The sequence below is a fragment of the Notolepis coatsorum genome (assembly GCF_963971535.1).
Source record: "Notolepis coatsorum genome assembly, chromosome: 7".
Taxonomy (NCBI): Eukaryota; Metazoa; Chordata; class Actinopteri; order Aulopiformes; family Paralepididae; genus Notolepis; species Notolepis coatsorum.
Genome location: NC_140171.1, coordinates 5413593 through 5433952, shown reverse-complemented (window position 1 = coordinate 5433952; position 20360 = coordinate 5413593). Strand labels below are relative to the sequence as shown.

The following is a 20360-nucleotide window of genomic DNA, read 5'->3' as shown; positions in this document are numbered from 1 at the left end:
TTATATGACACCATTTCTTAAAAGTACAAAGTATATAAGCCTAATGGTAAAATCTTAAAAAAAAAAAAAAAAAAAAACTAATCTTTGACCAGCAGAGAAAATTCAACTCTAATAAATAAAGACATTGGGTCTCATTCACCAACAGACTTAAGACAAAAGATCAGATTATATTTTTGTCCTAGCGCCACATTTTCGGGCCGATTTAGAGATTCACAAACGGTCTCTTTCTCTGGGATTCACTATTAACTAAGAGCAGGATTTAGCGCTGTAGGATTTAGCGCTGTAGATTGATTGATTGATTGAAAAGTTTATTAACAGATTGCAGAACGGGTACAGTACAGTACAGCTCAATACATACAATTGTTAAGGGAATGCAGACCAGAGAAAGACTTTCGTCTTGTTTACATCAGGGTCCCCCATTTTCAATCCATCATAACATATACGACACACACGACATACAGATAGACAGTACTGCTACATCTATACATTTATGACATACCAGATAAGCAAATACAGTACTGTTTGTGATAAAAAGTGTCCAGAAAAAGAGTGTATATACATTTGACGTAAAACTGTACATTGGAGGAGGTTGGGTAGGTGGGGTGGGGTTGGGTGGGTGGAGGGGGGTTGGGTAGGGGGTGGGTGCGGGACACTGTACACTGTACATTGGAATACTGACAAAGCCATACTTGGTCATTTACTGTACAACTGGGTTAGGACATTTGTAGGGGCCAGTTTCGAATTGCAGTCTCCCGTAGGTGTTCTTTGAGAGTGTTTTTGAAAGTGGGTAGTGATTCACATTCCTTTACAGCTTTGGGTAGGGCGTTCCACATTGATGTGGCATAATTGCAAAACGTGTTTAGTCCCTTGTTTGAGCCGAATCTGGGTTTAACATGATTTGTGGAGCTCCCTCTGGTGTTGTGGTCGTGGTATTCACTGACCTTTGGGAAGTATTTTGACATGTACATGGGTACCTTAGTGGTGTAGTGTATCTTGTAGACCAGGCCCATTGCAAGTTGCTGTACTCTGTCGTCTACTCTAAGCCATCCTAGGTTGGCAAAGTGGGCAGGGGTGAGGTGGGTTCTCGGAGTCGGGTCAAGCAGTAGTCTGACCAGTTTGTTTTGAGATGTTTTTAATTTTGTTTTTAGAGCAGGTAGAGCAGTCGTAAGTCGGACAGACTGGTGTGCGCCGTGTTCTTAAGGGCTTTATTTGGGAGGAATCATGGTGATTGCGTTCATGTCAACTCTACAGACATCCTTGGAATTAAATAATCATAGTGATAATAAATATGACAATATTTGTATGATAAGAAATTACATTTGACATTTACAGTCATGCCTCAACGACGCATCGTGATGTCCGAAAATAAATAATAGCACTACTATACAAACACTGCAAATGATGGCAAGGTGGCCAGGAGCGCGCAACAAGGTGGCCAGGAGCATGCAACAAGACGGTATAAATATGAAATATTAATACAGTCTATTCCACTATAGCTATAGTGTGCTGTATGATTTGAAACTAATCTAATTTTGATCCGTCGCAAAGCGCTTCCCTGCTACCTGTTGAATACGGGGATAAGCATTGCAACGCTGACCCTTGTTTTGCGCTCGGCCCTCGCATTATAATGAGCTGGAGGGGCGTGTCTGTTGTTGATTGAAAACGGACCATATGCACTTTACTATGATATGCACTTTAGGGGATGTTGATATATCAACTTTAGCATGTGTCCTTTTATTAAGTTTTTTTTTCTGTACTGTTTCTACTCTGCTCCTGTATTGGATTAGTTGTAGACACACAGTGTTTGCTCTGTATGTATTCCAATGTGGATTCGTCCATACATGGCAAATAAAATCTCTGACTCTGACCTTCATTAATTTGATCTCGCTCCAAGATATCACCGGTTCCTGACAGGGAGCGAGCGAGCGAACTGGAGACGAAATCGCGCGCGACACTGTCCTGATATGAGGCGGCGCGTGTCCGAGTGTGTCTGTGTGTGTGTGTGTTACCTGGAAGCACACGTGGGGGGGGGGGCAAAGCAGCCTGCGATTCTTGACCAATAAAAAGTGTTTAGGGGCGGGACTCGGCCGCGTAATCGCTCAACTAGAGACACAGCGAGCGAATATCTGAGGGGTGGACGACATCGCTGCTCAGTTCGCTGTCGCTCGCGGCAGGTCAGGATAGTCTGATTGAAACGAATACATTTTAATCATTTTCGCAATCACGCTCGCTCGCGTCGCTCCCTGTCAGGAAGTGCATATAATCAAAGTGCGTGATGCACAGACAAACAGAAACAGCACTTCCACAACCCGACTAATAACACACCAAAACAAAATAGGATAATATACAAAATCTAGCCTTTGGAGTTATTCAGGCTGCGCACAGCACTGGGGAAGAAGCTCTTAGTAAACCGAGAGGTAGAGCACGTGATAGAGCGGTAGCGTCTGCCCGACGGGAGGGGGACAAAGAGGCCTGCGGCTGGGTGACCAGAGGGGTCGTTGATAATGCCAGAGGCACGGGAAAGCAGCCTGGCACCATAGATCTCTTCTAGAGCTGGCAGGCTAACCTTGCGTGCGAGACGCACAATTCTGTTCAGAGATTTCTTCTCCTGTAATGTTACCAAACCATATAGTACAGGAGGAAGTAAGAACGCTCTCAATCGGTAGATAGAACAGCAAAAACGCCTCCGAGCAAGGTGTGATAAAAATGGAACAATATACTTTCCTTGGTTACAATCTGATATTGATAACGACTGCTAATGTTGCCTAATTAACGGTTATCAATAGAACACCTGTGTGGCGGAGTGATACATATAGTTAAAAGTCCCAGCACTGTTATATACTGAATATCAGCACTCGTGGAATGCCTCGTCCAATCAAATTACTTGGTTGAAACTATAATAGTAACTTGCACACAGAGGGTGTAGCCGTAGGTGTATGATAATTATACACGTTTATTCTCACTACACATTTGAGCTCACATGTTTTGTTATATACTGTCCAACATCTAAACAATGTACCTTCTCCAAAAGATTATAAAGGTGCAGGATGTAGTTTTATGAGAGAGTAGTGAGTAATTGATATTGTATATTTTCATAACCGAATAAACAAACTGTCATCAGAGGAAGATTGGATCCCTGGAACACTGTTTGAAGATAGAAAGCTTCCTGACAAGTTAGCCTGCTTCTCTTTGATGACCCCCCAGGAGCTCGGATAGGAGTGGGTCTGAGGCGGCCAGAAGATGCAGAGCGGAGGGGTCTTGAGGGTGTCTAGCCAGAAGATGCAGAGCGGAGGGGTCTTGAGGGTGTGTAGTCAGAAGATGCAGAGCGTAGGGGTCTTGAGGGTGTCTAGTCAGAAGATGCAGAGCGTAGGGGTCTTGAGGGTGTGTAGTCAGAAGATGCAGAGCGGAGGGGTCTTGAGGGTGTGTAGTTAGAAGATGCAGAGCGTAGGGGTCTTGAGGATGTGTAATTTAAAGATGCAGAGCGTAGGGGTCTTAAGGGTGTGTAGTCAGAAGATGCAGAGCGTAGAGGTCTTGAGGGTGTGTAGTTAGAAGATGCAGAGCGTAGGGGTCTTGAAGGTGTGTAGTTAGAAGATGCAGAGCGTAGGGGTCTTGAGGGTGTGTAGTTAGAAGATGCAGAGCGTAGGGGTCTTGAAGATGTGTAGTTAGAAGATGCAGAGCGTAGGGGTCTTGAGGGTGTGTAGTCAGAAGATGCAGAGCGTAGGGGTCTTGAGGGCGTCTAGTCAGAAGATGCAGAGCGTAGGGGTCTTGAGGGTGTGTAGTCAGAAGATGCAGAGCGTAGGGGTCTTAAGGGTGTGTACTTAGAAGATGCAGAGTGTAGGTGTCTTAAGGGTGTGTAGTTAGAAAATGTAGAGCGTAGGGGTCTTGAGGGTGTGTAGTCAGAAGATGCAGAGCGTAGGGGTCTTGAGGGCGTCTAGTCAGAAGATGCAGAGCGTAGGGGTCTTGAGGGTGTGTAGTCAGAAGATGCAGAGCGTAGGTGTCTTAAGGGTGTGTAGTTAGAAGATGCAGAGCGTAGGGGTCTTGAGGGTGTGTACTTAGAAGATGCAGAGCGTAGGTGTCTTAAGGGTGTGTAGTTAGAAGATGCAGAGCGTAGGGATCTTGAGGGCGTGTAGTTAGAAGATGCAGAGCGTAGGGGTCTTGAGGGTGTGTACTTAGAAGATGCAGAGCGTAGGTGTCTTAAGGGTGTGTAGTTAGAAGATGTAGAGCGTAGGGGTCTTGAGGGTGTGTAGTTAGAAGATGCAGAGCGTAGGTGTCTTAAGGGTGTGTAGTTAGAAGATGTAGAGCGTAGGGGTCTTGAGGGTGTGTAGTTAGAAGATGCAGAGCGTAGGGGTCTTGAGGGTGTGTAGTTAGAGACCATTGACTGGAGGTAGGAGGGAGCCGTTCCCTTCGCTGCACGGTACACCAGGTCAAGGACCTTGAAATCAGACACTTATGAAAATCCCTTTTTTTTTTATCTACTTTTTCTCCCATTTTCTATTTTTCTCCCATCCCAATTTCGTATCGTCCAATTCTACCCTCCCCTGTCTCGAACGCTGTTAGGCCATGCCTCCCACAGGCCGGCTGCAATGTGGACGAAGCCTTGCATCACGTGTCCCCTCCGGTACTCGAGGAGGCAGCCGTCGCATCTTTTCACCTGCAGTGCGATCTCTCAGCGGCGAGGGTCTGCGTGGGAGGGACACGCCGCCCCGTCGCTTCCTGATTCTACTGCGCAGGCGCACCAACCGACCTGTAGGAGTCGCTGTCCACAATGTCCGATCCCCACCCACCAGCTTCCCACCCCTAACACTGCCAATTGTGTTAGTATGAACGACCAGCCAAGCTGGTAGCAACGCCGAGAGCTGGGCTCGAACCCAGCATCTCCTGCATTAGTGGCGAGCGCCTTGCCCACTGCGCCACTTAGCCGCCCTCACTTATGAAAACCCTGAACTAAACCTTTAAGTCAGGAGTAACCAAACATTTTGACACGACGGGTCAAGATGTAACATGTGTGGAAGGCTGCAGGCCAAACCATTTACAAAAGTAAATGATGATGTCTTAGTGTCTTACTGTATGTCACCAGTTCTGTTCCTTGTAATGGAACAAGGACACCCGGAGTTTTAACCCTTTCACTACCACACTACAGCAGGTTAACCCTTTCACTACCACACTACAGAAGGTTAACCTTTCACTACCACACTACAGACGGGTTAACCGCCTGTAGTGTTGGTAGTGAAAGGGTTAACCTTATGTAGTGTGGTTGTGAAAGGGTTAACCCTTTGTCGTGTGGCAGTGAAAGGGTTATCCTTCTGTGGTGTTGCAGTGAAAGGGTTAACCCTTTGGTAGAGTGGTAGCGAAAGGGTTAATTAAGCTAGCTTGCAGCTGGATAGCTTTCCACTGAACGCACAGAGGAGAAATTGGTATCCATCTTCTTGTCCGACTCCGGAGAAGACGGTAAGCGCATCATTTCCCATAATGTTGGCGTGTTCCTTCCTTTAAAAAAATAAACGTATTAACTTATTCACTATATTGTCATATTCTTTTATCTTTCTTGTATATCTTTTGCCTCTATGAATAACAGTCAACTTCTTTATGGAAGAAGAAATCCATTATCAAACCCCCTATCAAATGGTGCACATGTAGTAGTCAGTTGTTATTATGGTATGTTTAAAAGGAAACACTCTTAAGACCACGGCTCTTCCCGTTGCTCACATTTATTGTAGGCAGACATCACATCGGCTGATTGTACAAAACACAGTGGTTTTAAATACAACACTATTTACATTACGTGAGCGTTATCTTATTACACAGTGGGGCCAGGAGAGAGTCTCCCTGTCCTCTAGGACTTTGCTGACGGCTGTCCGATCTGAGACAGGTCCCCGAACGACACCGTGGCTGAGCCTCTTTTTGCTGGTCTGGCCTGACGAGAGAAAACACATCGTTTAGAAGAGGAACCCCCACACTGTAGAGATACATGAGGAACCCCCACACTGTAGAGATACATGAGGAACCCCCACACTGTAGAGATACATGAGGAACCCCCACACTGTAGAGATACATGAGGAACCCCCACACTGTAGAGATACATGAGGAACCCCCACACTGTAGAGATACATGAGGAACCCCCACACTGTAGAGATACATGAGGAACCCCCACACTGTAGAGATACACATGTTCTCTCTCTCTCTCTCTCTCTCTCTCTCTCTCTCTCTCTCTCTCTCCTCTCTCTCTCATCTCTCTCTCCTCTCTCTCTCTCTCTCTCTCCTCTCTCTCTTCTCTCTCGCTCTCCCTCTCTCTCTCTCTCTCTCTCTCCTCTCTCCTCCTCTCTCTCTCTCTCTCCTCTCCTCGCTCTTCTCTCTCTCTCTCTCTCTCTTCTCCTCTCTCTCTCTCTCTCTCTCTCTCTCTCTCTCTCTCTCTTTATTTAACAGATTGCAGAATGGGTACAGTACAGTACAGCTCAATACACACAATTGGTAAGGGATGCAGACCAGAGAAAGACTTTCGTCTTGTTTACAATCAGGGTCCCCCCATTTTCAATTCATCATAACACATATGACATACATGACATACAGATAGACAGTACTGCTACATCTATACATTTATGACATATCAGATTTGCAAATACAGTACTGTTTGTGATACAAAAGTGTCCAGAAAAGGAGTGTAATATACATTTGGCGTAGAAACTGTACATTGGAGGAGGTTGGATGGGTGGGGGTGGGGTTGGGGTGGGTTGGGTGAGGGCTGTACATTGGTAGGGACACACACACATTTTACACTGTACATTGGAATACTGACAAGGCCTTTACTTGGTCATTTACTGTACAACTAGGTTAGGACATTTGTAGGGGCCAGTTTCAGTACAGTATATGTGTCCTACTGGTTGTCCCTTTTCTTGTGACATGAATTGACATATTTTTGCAGCTAAAACTGTACATTCTTTCTGTTCCCCCAAGAGGAATGGCAATTTCTGCACTCTGTCATACTTGGAATTCTGGGGAAATTATTTCAATTTTTGGAAAGAATTCCTCCCTAATATTTCTGTAATTTTCACATTGTGTTAGGAAGTGTAGTTCTGTCTCTACGGCTCCCTCATCACAAAGACAGCACAACCTCTCCTCTCTGGGCAGCCAGGTCTGTCTGTGTCTGCCCTTCTCTATCGCCAAACCATGGTCACTCACCTTGTCAGATTCTTTCTTAGATTCTTATCAGTTACTGTGCTGAGGTAGTCTGCCACAGTATACTGTCTGTTTAGGGCCAAATATGTTTCTAATTTGTGTTGTGATTGTGTGAGTTGATTCCAATACGTAATGTATTTATCTTTTTCTTTGGTTATAATTTGGTTAGGTCTAATCTTCTGAGGCTGGCTAGGGTTTGTGATGTCAGAGTGTGAGATGTCAGCCAGTTTCATTATGAGTTGACAAAAGGGGCTCCTTTGTAGGTCCAGCTCTTGGCAGGCTTTATGATGATAGCAGGCCGGGTCACTTTTTTTAATATGGCTCCAGAATTTTATTGATATTTTTTGCATATTTATGAGTAACGGATATTGTCCTAATTCAGCCCTGCATGCAGAGTTTGGGCTTTTCCTTTGTACCCTGAGAATTGTTTTGCAGAACTCTACATGCAGGATCTCAATTGGATTTTTGTCCCATTTTGCCCAATCCGTTACTAATAAAGGGCCCCATACCTCACTGCCGTACAGTGCAATCGATTCTATAACTGCTTTAAATATTTTGAGCCATGTCCTAATTGGAATTTGGATTTGAACTGAATGATTGATGGCATAGAAAGCCCTTTTTGCCTTCTCCTTGAGTTCCTTTACAGCTGAACAGAAATGTCCAGTGGAGCTGATTTGTAAACCTAGATATAGCTATTTGTTTGTTCTATTTGGGTCGCACCTATTTTGAATTCTGGGTAATTTCTCTGTAACTGGGATCTTTTTTGGAAGGTCATAATTTTGGTTTTCTTCATATTCACTGTCAGGGCCCAGGTCTGACAGTACTGATGAAGAATGGCCAAACTTCGCTGAAGACCTTCTCTAGTAGGAGACAGTATGACCAGGTCATCTGCATAAAAGAGACACTTAATTTCTGTGTCTGTGAGACCAGGTGCTGCTGACTGTTCTAATAATAATGCCAGTTCATTTATATAGATATTGAACAGTCAACAGTGTGGGGCTGAGGTTGCAGCCTTGCTTCACCCCTCTGCCTTGTGGGAAGAAGTCTGTGTGTTTATCTCCAATTTTGACAGCCACTTTGTTATTTTCATATATGGATTTAATAACATCAAAGGACTTCCCCCCCTATACCACTTTCTATTAATTTAAAAAGTAAACCCTCATGCCAGACTGAGTCAAACGCTTTCTGGAAATCGACAAAGCATGCGTGCACACACGTACGTATAAATGAAAAAATAAAAATGTTGGACGAGAGATAGTGACTGTCAAATGAGCCATAGTATTGTCTCCATAGCTATAATATAGAATATAGATATAGCTCTGCAAACATCGTGACGCACCGTGAAAATGCCTATCTTTTAAAGCGTGGCCCATTGACAGCAGGGATGGGGATACACGCTGGCGCTGAATGAGTTAACACTTGACCACATGTGTGTCTGTCTGTCTGATAGGGCTGGGCGATTAATCAAGTTTCAATTTCAACTACGATTGTGTCTTGCCACGATCATGAAAACAAGATCATCGAGATAAAACTATTATTGTGCCGCACCCCGTAATGCTCTCATTTTGTCTTGTGTTGTAAATGCAGCGCACCCTAACCCTTCACAGCGCTGTGCTTCCCCCCCCCCCCCCCCCTCAAGCCCAAACTGTAGTTTCATATCCTTTTACCTGTGAGTCGTGAGGCTTCCAACCAATCATGTACAGGATCTCGAAGGTGGCGGGAACGGAGCCGTCCTCGTGGCCATACATCTCTGAAGAGAGGGTGAAACAACGTCCATGTCAGATCATAGCCAAGCGGCAAGAGGAGTCCCTACACATTCTCCCTAATCAAATTCCACCACTAATCCATTATATTACAGTGAAACATTTACTTACATATTCAGATCAAATGTTCTTTTGCCTCCATTGTCTATATGCCTGTCTTTTTTTCTGTTGTGAAGCACTTTGAGCTGCAGTTTCTGTATGAAAGGTGCTATACAAATAAAGTTTATTATTATTATTATTATTATATTTATTTGATTGTAACGTATATTATATAACCGATACAGACCGTCATCTGCACCTTTGTTTACGGTGTTTATTTTCTCATCTTCCTCATATTCAGAGTTAATTGTATTGTTTACACGGTCAATTCTTTCATATCTTTATATTCAGAATTAATTACATTGTTTACACTGTTTATTTTCTCATATCTCTATATTCAGTTAATGATATAGTTTAGTTATAGGTAATGAAATGTGTTGTGTTTCGAACTCAGACTCAACAGTGCACAATTAAGAAACATCAATGAGCACAAGAATGGTAACAATAGGTGGTAGTACTAGTAGTAGTAGGATCAAATAAAATAAAAAAATATAAAATTAGGCAAGATAAAGAGAAATTATTTACAGAAAGAGTCTTGCGTGTACTGTATGTGCATGATAAGGTGCACGTGTGTGTCCAATAACAATAAGTAGTAGTAGTAGTAAGATCAAATATAAACAAGAAGTCTACGTGCGGGGGAATTGCAGCGTGACGGCGCCGGCCTCTACTGCACAACAAGGAGAAGTAGGTATCAGCGTTACTTCTGCTTTCTCATGGGGGCTGAGAAAAGATTATTTGGGGCATTTGTCAAATATGTCATCAGAGACTGGAAACATAAACAGCAGATAAGGGAGACTTTTAACCATCACCTCAATGTTTACTAAAAGAGAAATGATACGATTAATATTCCCCCCCCCCCCCCCCCCTACACATTTATATTACATACCGTAATTCCTCTAATAGTAACCCCGGCTTGTATTTGTTTCAACTGTAGCGGATACCAGGCTTGTATTAGGAGGAGGCCTGTATAAGAGGGAGGCCTATATTTCTAATTTTCAAACAGATCATAATGAATAAATCAACATTTTGTGTCAGTTTGAACCCAGTAAAATGTACTGGGTTCATTTATTGAAACCAAGTACTGTATGAAATACGGTAGTAAACAGTGCAATTACAGGTGGTCAAAAAAAGTAAAATAAAGTAAAATAGTGCAATCACAATACTGGTATGATAATAATAATAATAATAATAATAATAATAATAATAACTTCGTTTTATACAATTCTGAGGTAGGCTTACTCTCTTGGTAAACATTAACACCATACCATTATATGGTATTTACTGCACAGCCAGGCCAGCATATAACAACAATAACTAAATATATTGCCTATGGTAAATCAGTTGAGGGAAATACCGTAATTCCTCTAATATACATGAAACCCGGCTTCTAATTGCTTAGCTCAACAGCGCACCCGGTCATTAATAGAGACCCGTTTTTTTATTAAATACCGGTTACTATTAGAGGAATTACGGTATGTGGTGTTCTGGTCCACTGGACCCACAAGTGTGTAGCTATTGTGTGTAAAGTGTGTAAATTGTAGGTGAAATCAAGTAAACATTAAGTAAGAATTAAACCAAAAGGTTCACTGTGTAGCACCTTCACTGTCTGCCTCCACCTTGACTCTTTTAGATTGTTCAAGATGAACGTGATTTGTTACATTCATGTCTTGATTATCATTTTTTACAGACATCGCATTTTTCCCACAAAAAATGGAATAGCACTTGTAAATGGTAAATGTGTGTGCATTTATATAGCGTTTTTGTCCAAAGCGCCTTACAATTTTGCTCCTCACGTTCACCCATTCACTCACACATTCACACGCCAACGTCGCAAGGTGACCACGCAAGGTGCCCACCTGCTCATCGGGAGCAATCAGGGGTTAAGGGTTAAGGGTCTTGCTCAAGGACACTATGACACGCTGCGGGAATCGAACCGGGAACCTACCGATTATTACCAGACGACCGCTCTACCTCCTGAGCCACTTCTATTGATCAATGTTATCTAGTGGCTGAATGTTACGTCACCTTTAGGGCTCTGTAAGACCGTGGAAGCTGCATGCACGCCCACGACATCACCTGTAACCTGTAAGACCGTGGACGCTGCATGCACGCCCACGACATCACCTGTAACCTGTAAGACCGTGGACGCTGCATGCACGCCCACGACATCACCTGTAACCTGTAAGACCGTGGACGCTGCATGCACGCCCACGACATCACCTGTAACCTGTAAGACCGTGGACGCTGCATGCACGCCCACGACATCACCTGTAACCTGTAAGACCGTGGAAGCTGCATGCACGCCCACGACATCACCTGTAACCTGTAAGACCGTGGACGCTGCATGCATGCACGCCCACGACATCACCTGTAACCTGTAAGACCGTGGACGATGCATGCACGCCCACGACATCACCTGTAACCTGTAAGACCGTGGAAGCTGCATGCATGCACGCCCACGACATCACCTGTAACCTGTAAGACCGTGGACGCTGCATGCACGCACACGACATCACCTGTAACCTGTAAGACCGTGGACGCTGCATGCACGCACACGACATCACCTGTAACCTGTAAGACCGTGGACGCTGCATGCACGCACGCCCACGACATCACCTGTAACCTGTAAGACCGTGGACGCTGCATGCATGCACGCCCACGACATCACCTGTAACCTGTAAGACCGTGGACGCTGCATGCACGCCCACGACATCACCTGTAACCTGTAAGACCGTGGAAGCTGCATGCACGCCCACGACATCACCTGTAACCTGTAAGACCGTGGACGCTGCATGCATGCACGCCCACGACATCACCTGTAACCTGTAAGACCGTGGACGCTGCATGCATGCACGCACACGACATCACCTGTAACCTGTAAGACCGTGGACGATGCATGCATGCATGCCCACGACATCACCTGTAACCTGTAAGACCGTGGAAGCTGCATGCACGCACACGACATCACCTGTAACCTGTAAGACCGTGGACGCTGCATGCATGATTGCACACGACATCACCTGTAACCTGTAAGACCGTGGACGCTGCATGCACGCCCACGACATCACCGTCAGTAGTGATTGGCTCCTGCGATCTCAAGCCACTGTAGTGCCACGAAGGCCGAGTGGGAAGACCTTGCGTTTACCATCTACTGTACTCTTACTCATAGTATAGATTCAGATCCAAGTTCTTTATTGCCTGTATTTATTGTAACATGTAATATAACCGATAGGGCACCTTTATGTACACTATTTATCTTTTCTCATATTTCTATATTCAGATATAATTGTATTGCCTATATGTCTTTCTACTACTACCCTGCCCATGCCTGTACCTCCCCTCCCCCATGCTGCTGTTTTGGTTGATTGATTGAAAACTTTATTTAACAGATTGCAGAATGGGTACAATAGAGTACGGCTCAATACACATAATTGTTAAGGGGATGCAGACCAGAGAAAGACTTTCGTCTTGTTTACATCAGGGTCCCCCATTTTCAATTCATCATGACATTTATGACATACAGATATACAGATATACAGTACAGATATAAAAATCGACGCCTGATATTTCCCCAAGGGGATCAATAAAGGAATATCTTATCATATCAAGTTTTGTTTTATTTGTCACATAAAGTACATTACAGTGAAATGCTTGGTTCTGTATGACCTTCCGGAGATTGTGCTTCATATAGTAAAAAAAAATACAATATCCGACACTTTTTGCGCCACAGTGTTTACTGACTTTACGATGAATTGAAAATGGGGGACCCTGATGTAAACAAGACGAAAGTCTTTCTCTGGTCTGCATCCCCTTAACAATTGTATGTATTGAGCTGTACTGTACTGTACCCATTCTGCAATCTGTTAATAAAGTTTTCATTCATTCATTCATTCATTCATTCACTTATGAATATTGAGTGAGCTTTGATTCACTCATTTTGTTTGTTGTGATGTTTTCTTGTGAGTACTTCAATGTTGGTGGTTTTATATTTTTATTTAAGTTTTTTTTGTGTTTGTATTTGAAATGTTTGCACCCCAGGAAGAGTAGTCTCACTTTGGTGTAGTAGACTAATGGGGATCCACAATAAAACAAAAAAAACACTCACCTTTGTAAATGGCTGCCGCAGCTAAAATGGTGTCTCTGTGCAACAGTGGCTTCCTGTTCCAGGAACAGTTGCTCTCACCCATGCCTTGAACGAGGTGAGAAGACCAGAAAACACCAGCTTAACCACACGAGAGATTACCACGTTTACATTTAGTCATTTAGCTTATCCAAAGTGACTTACAAATTGTGTACATAGACATAGGCAGTATAGTAGATAGTAGCATTAGACATAGCAGTAAAGTACATAACAGTAAAAGACAGTAAGGTTAGTTTTAAGGGTCATTGACTCCTGGGACAGACTGGGCAGATGTGTCTTTACCTTGCAAGTCACTCATGACATTAGTGACACCAGGATAGTGGACCTGAATGTCGTCGATGTCCTGCAGCAAACATGGGAGATGAAAAGGTTCCCGTTAGTCCAGGTGACATCTAGACTAGGATTCATTTACATTCACATTTACATGTCACATTGAGTCATTTAGCCAAGACACCTTTATCCAAAGTGACTTACAGGTTCTGTACGACAGGTCAGAAGGAAAGGGTACGACTCTTTCAGCTGAGTAACAATGTTCATCAAACAGTGTTGAAACCTGGGTGCTGCAGTGTTGAATGCAGAGTAGTAGAGACATATTAGTATAGTAGGTAGTAATATAGGCACGGTAGATTAATTAGTGGAAGAGTGCATGATATTAAAAGAGAGCACAAAGGTTAGTGTGTGTTTCCGCCCCCCCCCCCCCGTTCATTTCAGATATTGATTGAAGTGTGTTTTTTAGTTGACGGCGGAGAATTGGTCTGTTTTCAGCTGTCCTGACTCAGGGCTGACCCCGATTAGTAGAATAGTCTACTAATCGATCGAAAGGAGCCGTAGTCGACTGCCAACCTCTTAGTCGAATGCAAAAGAAATGTCTTATATATATATATATATATATTATTCTTTTTTTTTTAATCATTCTTTCCAAAAGAAAAGAGGCCTAGAAGCGTGACTAACACTAATGGCACCAGCGAGGCTAACTGCCTAAGAAAACAGGCACAGAGGCACTGAAAGAGGATTTCACCCGTCGAATGAACACACTAGACTAGACAAATATCAAGATGTATCCATCAGTGGACCAATTGCATGCTTTCGCAGAGGACAAGAAGCCTTCCGTCGATGTGTTACCAAAGGGTTAACCCTTTCACTGCGACAATACAGAAGGTTAACCCTTCCACTGCCACACAACAAATGGTTAACCCTTTCACAACCACACTACAGACGGTTAACCTTCTGTAGTGTGGTAGTGAAAGGTTAACCTTCTGTAGTGTGGTAGTGAAAGGGTTAACCTTCTGTAGTGTGGTAGTGAAAGGTTAACCCTCTGTAGTGTTGTAGTGAAAGGGTTAACCTTCTGTAGTGTGGTAGTGAAAGGGTTAACCTTCTGTAGTGTGTGGTAGTGAAAGGTTAACCGTATGTAGTGTGGTAGTGAAAGGTTAACCGTCTGTAGTGTGGTAGTGAAAGGTTAACCGTCTGTAGTGTGTTAGTGAAAGGGTTAACCTTCTGTAGTGTGTGGTAGTGAAAGGTTAACCTTCTGTAGTGTGGTAGTGAAAGGTTAACCTTCTGTAGTGTGGTAGTGAAAGGTTAACCTTCTGTAGTGTGGTAGTGAAAGGGTTAACCTTCTGTAGTGTGGTAGTGAAAGGTTAACCTTCTGTAGTGTGGTAGTGAAAGGTTAACCTTCTATAGTGTGGTAGTGAACGGTTAACCTTCTGTAGTGTGGTCGTGAAAGGTTAACCTTCTGTAGTGTGGTAGTGAAAGGGTTAACCTTCTGTAGTGTGGTAGTGAAAGGTTAACCTTCTGTAGTGTGGTAGTGAATAGGTTAACCTTCTGTAGTGTGGTAGTGAATAGGTTAACCTTCTGTAGTGTGGTAGTGAAAGGTTAACCGTCTGTAGTGTGGTAGTGAAAGGGTTAACCTTCTGTAGTGTGGTAGTGAAAGGTTAACCGTCTGTAGTGTGGTAGTGAAAGGGTTAACCTTCTGTAGTGTGGTAGTGAAAGGTTAACCTTCTGTAGTGTGGTAGTGAAAGGTTAACCGTCTGTAGTGTGTTAGTGAAAGGTTAACCTTCTGTAGTGTGGTAGTGAAAGGTTAACCTTCTGTAGTGTGGTAGTGAAAGGTTAACCGTCTGTAGTGTGGTAGTGAAAGGGTTAACCTTCTGTAGTGTGGTAGTGAAAGGTTAACCTTCTGTAGTGTGGTAGTGAAAGGTTAACCGTCTGTAGTGTGTTAGTGAAAGGTTAACCTTCTGTAGTGTGGTAGTGAAAGGTTAACCTTCTGTAGTGTGGTAGTGAAAGGTTAACCTTCTGTAGTGTGGTAGTGAATAGGTTAACCTTCTGTAGTGTGGTAGTGAATAGGTTACCCTTCTGTAGTGTGGTAGTGAAAGGTTAACCTTCTGTAGTGTGGTAGTGAAAGGTTAACCTTCTGTAGTGTGGTAGTGAAAGGTTAACCTTCTGTAGTGTGGTAGTGAAAGGTTAACCTTCTGTAGTGTGGTAGTGAATAGGTTAACTTTCTGTAGTGTGGTAGTGAAAGGTTAACCTTCTGTAGTGTGGTAATGAAAGGTTAACCGTCTGTAGTGTGGTAGTGAAAGGGTTAACCTTCTGTAGTGTGGTAGTGAAAGGTTAACCGTCTATTTTACATTTACATTTAGTCATTTAGCTGAACGCTTTTATCCAAAGCGACTTACAAGTTCTGTACGACAAGCCATCAGGAAGGGCACAACTCTATCAGCTGAGTAACAATGTTCATCAAAGTGTTGAGTGCTACAGTGTAGGTTAGTTTATTAGGACAAGTGCATGCCAACATGGTTAGTTAGGGTTAGAATTTTATTTAATTTTTTTTAGGGATGCTCGATATTGGCTTTTTTACCGATACCGATATTCCGATATTGTCCAACTCTTAATTTCCGATACCGATATCAACCGATATCAACCGATACCGATATATGCAGGGTTTCCCCCCCAAAAAAACGGAATAATTTCAGGTAACTAATAATTTCACTGGATGCAATATTGTTATCGTTTTTAATTTTTTTTAAACCGATACCGATATTTTCCGATATCACATTTTACTGCCGATATCGGCCGATAATATCGGTCGGCCGATAATATCGGACATCCCATTTTTTTTTTTTTATTCAGATAATGGTTGAAGAAGTGCGTCTTTAGTCGACGGCGAAAGATTGGACGTGTTTCTAACTGTCCTAACTGAGGTGGGCAGTTCATTCCACCATTGTGGGGCAAGTCTATAGTGTGGTAGTGAAAGGTTAACCGTCTATAGTGTGGTTAACCCCGCCCCCCCCCCCCCCCCCCCCCCCCCCCGAGCCTCACCACGGTGAGCATGCAGAAGCCGGCCTGGCCCAGCAGGTTACCCAGGTCCGTGACCGCCGTGTAGGGGGAGACGTGGGGGGCGAAGCCTCCCTCCCGCTCCGTCTCGGCCAGCTGCAGCGAGCAGCGCAGCTCGTACAGGGTCTCCCCACCCGCCATGGCCCCGATGAACACCCCGTCTGGCTTCAGGGCCTGCTGGATCTGAGGGGGGAGGGGGGGGGGGGGGGGAGAGACTTCAGCCACAGACTCATACCCCACCCGACACACCACTAAACACACAGACTCATACCCCCCCGACACACCACTAACCACAGACTCATACCCCCCCGACACACCACTAACCACAGACTCATACCCCCCCGACACACCACTAACCACACAGACTCATACCCCCCCGACACACCACTAAACACACAGACTCATACCCCCCCGACACACCACTAAACACACAGACTCATACCCCCCCGACACACCACTAATCACACACACTCATACCCCCCCCCGACACACCACTAACCACACAGACTCATACCCCCCCGACACACCACTAATCACACACACTCATACCCCCCCCCCGACACACCACTAAACACAGACTCATACCCCCCCGACACACCACTAAACACACAGACTCATACCCCCCCGACACACCACTAACCACACAGACTCATACCCCCCCAGACACACCACTAAACACAGACTCATACCCCCCCGACACACCACTAAACACACAGACTCATACCCCCCCGACACACCACTAAACACACAGACTCATACCCCCCCGACACACCACTAAACACAGACTCATACCCCCCCGACACACCACTAAACACAGACTCATACCCCCCCCGACACACCACTAACCAGACTCATACGCTCGACTATGAAACCTCAAACGAGGGCGGACATGCCACGACGCAGAGTCCGGTCGGCTCACAGAACACCCGACTAAGTGGGAGGAGCCTAGTTTAACCACTAAACCCTGCAGACTCTAGTGCCGTGTGTATTTCAGTGTTTCAGGATAGAATATAATTTTTATTTTATTTTTTATCTACTTTTTCCTCCTCATTTTTCTTATATTTCTCCCATCCCGATTTCGCCTCACCAATCTCCCTTCAATTCTCCCCTCCCCTGTCTCGAACGTTGTTAGACCATGCCTCCCACTGGTCGGCTGCAGTGAGGACAGAAGCCTTGCATCACGTGTCCCCTCCGGTACACGAGGAGGCAGCCTGTCGCATCTTTTCACCTGAACAGCGCGATCTCTCAGTGGCGAGGAGGAGTAACGCGTGGGAGGCCCCGTTGCTTCCTGATTCTGCTGTACACAGGCGCACCAACCGACCTGTAGGAGTCACTGTCCACAACGTCCGATCCCCACCCATCAGCTTTCCCACCCTCTAACACTGCCCAATTGTGTTAGTATGAACGACCAGCCAAGCCGGTAGCAACGCCGAGAGCTGGGCTCGAACCCAGCATCTCCTGCGTTAGTGGCGAGCGCCTTGCCCACTGCGCCACTTAGCCGCCAGGATAGAATATAACTTAAAGGTGCTATAGATGTTAAAACATGGGTCAAAACACGCTGAGGCACTCTACAAGAAGGGCCAGAGCCGACTCTACTTCCTCAGAACTCTGAGAAGGCTACTTCTTTCAACGTCTGTACAAGGATGTTGAGGATGTTCTATCTTGTACGCAGTGACCTGCTGGGGCAGCGGACTGAGAGCGCGTGACACAAACAGGCTGTAAAAGCTGGTCAGGAAGGCCAGTAACGTGGTGGGGGTGGAGCTAGACTCTCTGGCGGTGGTGTCAGAGAAGAGGAGCCTTGCTAAGCTCCACGCCATCATGGACAACCCCTCCCACCCACTACACACGGACTTGGCTGACAGAAGGAGCATGTTCAATGTTAGGCTAAGACTCCCAAGATGCAACACTGAACGGCACAGGAAGTCCTTCAATCCAACAGCCATCAGACTATATAAGGTATCACTGTGCCTCCCTGCCTCACTGAGCACAGAGTGACAGTACAACTCTGACATAATCTTCCATGGACTTTTACTCTTTAAAATCGAAATGTTACAATTTTACACTTATTACTGTATATTTTAGAATGTATATACATATCTTAGAATGTATATCCCTGACTGTATTTTTGGTATTATTTGTGATTTTTGACTACCTAAATGGTTACTGTGGATCAATAAAGTACTTCTATTTCTATTCTATTCTATTCATCACTGAGTGTTTTGTCAGTAACATGGGTGTCCCAGCCCCTCCACTCTGCAGTAAACAGATATATTTTCTGGTATCCCGTTCCCACTTCATCCAATCAGGAGAAATCAGATAACATTTATAGCACCTTTTTAAGTTGTATTCTATCCTGAAAAAAACAAACAATTTAGTAAAATAATTTCAGTAGCTGGTGCAATACTGAATCCACCACTAGGGGAGCTAGTTATCCCCCCCCCCCCCCCCCCTCCTCCCAATATTATTCCAAGACTCCAGATTGAGCTCTGTCTAGAGATGGACATGCAGCTCTTGGCCCATTCTCAATGTGGTAGGATAATGGCCACCAGGGGGCAATAGTGCCATAGCAGATACTTCATACTACTTGATACTGATTTGTAATTCTGTGCTGTTACACTCATTATTAGCAGTGTTTTCCAACGTGTGCCTTGGATTGCACTCATATGTAAAGCAATTATATATATATATATAATTATATTATTATTTAACTATTGTTAAATAGCTCTACATTCCAAAAGCTCATCACTGATATAGAGTGTCTGGTCAGTACCATGGGTCTCCCAGTCTCTCCGCTCTGCAGTAAACAGGAAATACATTTCCTGGTATCCCTTCCCATATTATCCAATCAGGAGAGAGAACCCTAGATATTTGTACTTATTTCAAGAAATCTTGCCAAGCCAAATTAGCTCACTGCACTCGCAGATTATACTTTACTTGTTTCAAGCACATATTTGTCAATAAGAGTTCTCTGTCCTGATTGGATAAAGTGGGAACAGGATACCAGAAAATGTATTTGGACAGAAGAAACAAAACACTTACAGCGCCTTTAATTAAATCAAGATAATACTTGTCCAACACATTTTGCTCCTCAACCAGCAGCTGTTTATATTGTCATCTGCCATCCCCTTTATATGATAATCCCCTTTATGACATCTACAAGCTAAATTATTAGCTTGTATCAATTAAGACTCTGAACTCCTACTGCTTTCACTGCTTACAACTGTAATCATAGTAATCATAATACTTATAACTACCTACCTCATACTATAGTCTACCCATATACTCTGTATGATAGCATGTACAACAGTGATGTATATACCACATATTTATATTTACCGCATATATATATATATATCATATATCAAATGCTGTATATACTATATATATATATATTAGGGCTGTCAGTTTATCGCGTTAATTAGATTAATTAATTACACCGAAAATTATCGCGTTATGAAAATGTACTCTAAATTAATAAAAAATAAGGTTTATTTATTTATTAATTTTTTTATCTCATTAATTCCATAAGAACGTAGAATACACATTTACAGACTTTTTTTTAATATGGTCCATTTGCATGTTCTTGGTATCTGATTCTAGGGACATCTATGGATCTCAGGGAATGTATTCCCAGTGTCAGAAATACTGTGTCTGTTACTAGGCTTGAGTCAATTGTAATGAACCAAATGAGAATATCAATAAAAGAAAATGTATCTTTGACTGTGAATAACAACATGCTCAAATTGACCAGACCTGAAAAATCTAAGCAAATAAATAAAGGAAAGATGATTAAACAGAAGGTTTTGTACTAGATACAGTACTGAATTCTGCCATCCGGACACATGCAATTTGAAATATGA

General features: G+C 43.8%; 2 protein-coding genes across 2 annotated transcripts in view; both read right to left on the bottom strand.

Moving 5' to 3' along the window:
* The window catches only part of LOC311232594 (tripartite motif-containing protein 14-like), a gene marked incomplete at both ends in the record, with an annotated part of 407443 nt that overhangs the window by 266696 nt on the left and 120387 nt on the right, over positions 1 to 20360 (bottom strand). The window lies entirely within an intron of this gene.
* ndufaf5 (NADH:ubiquinone oxidoreductase complex assembly factor 5) overlaps positions 5701 to 20360 on the bottom strand; it is a 29412-nt gene continuing 14752 nt past the window's right edge. Inside the window, exons 7-11 of the mRNA XM_084318000.1 lie at positions 16486 to 16683; positions 13459 to 13519; positions 13141 to 13224; positions 8841 to 8923; positions 5701 to 5914 (exon numbers count right to left, since the gene is read on the bottom strand). Of these exons, the coding sequence (XP_084174126.1) occupies positions 5834 to 5914; positions 8841 to 8923; positions 13141 to 13224; positions 13459 to 13519; positions 16486 to 16683 (507 nt within the window). The 3' untranslated portion in view covers positions 5701 to 5833. The remainder of the gene's footprint in view (positions 5915 to 8840; positions 8924 to 13140; positions 13225 to 13458; positions 13520 to 16485; positions 16684 to 20360) is intronic.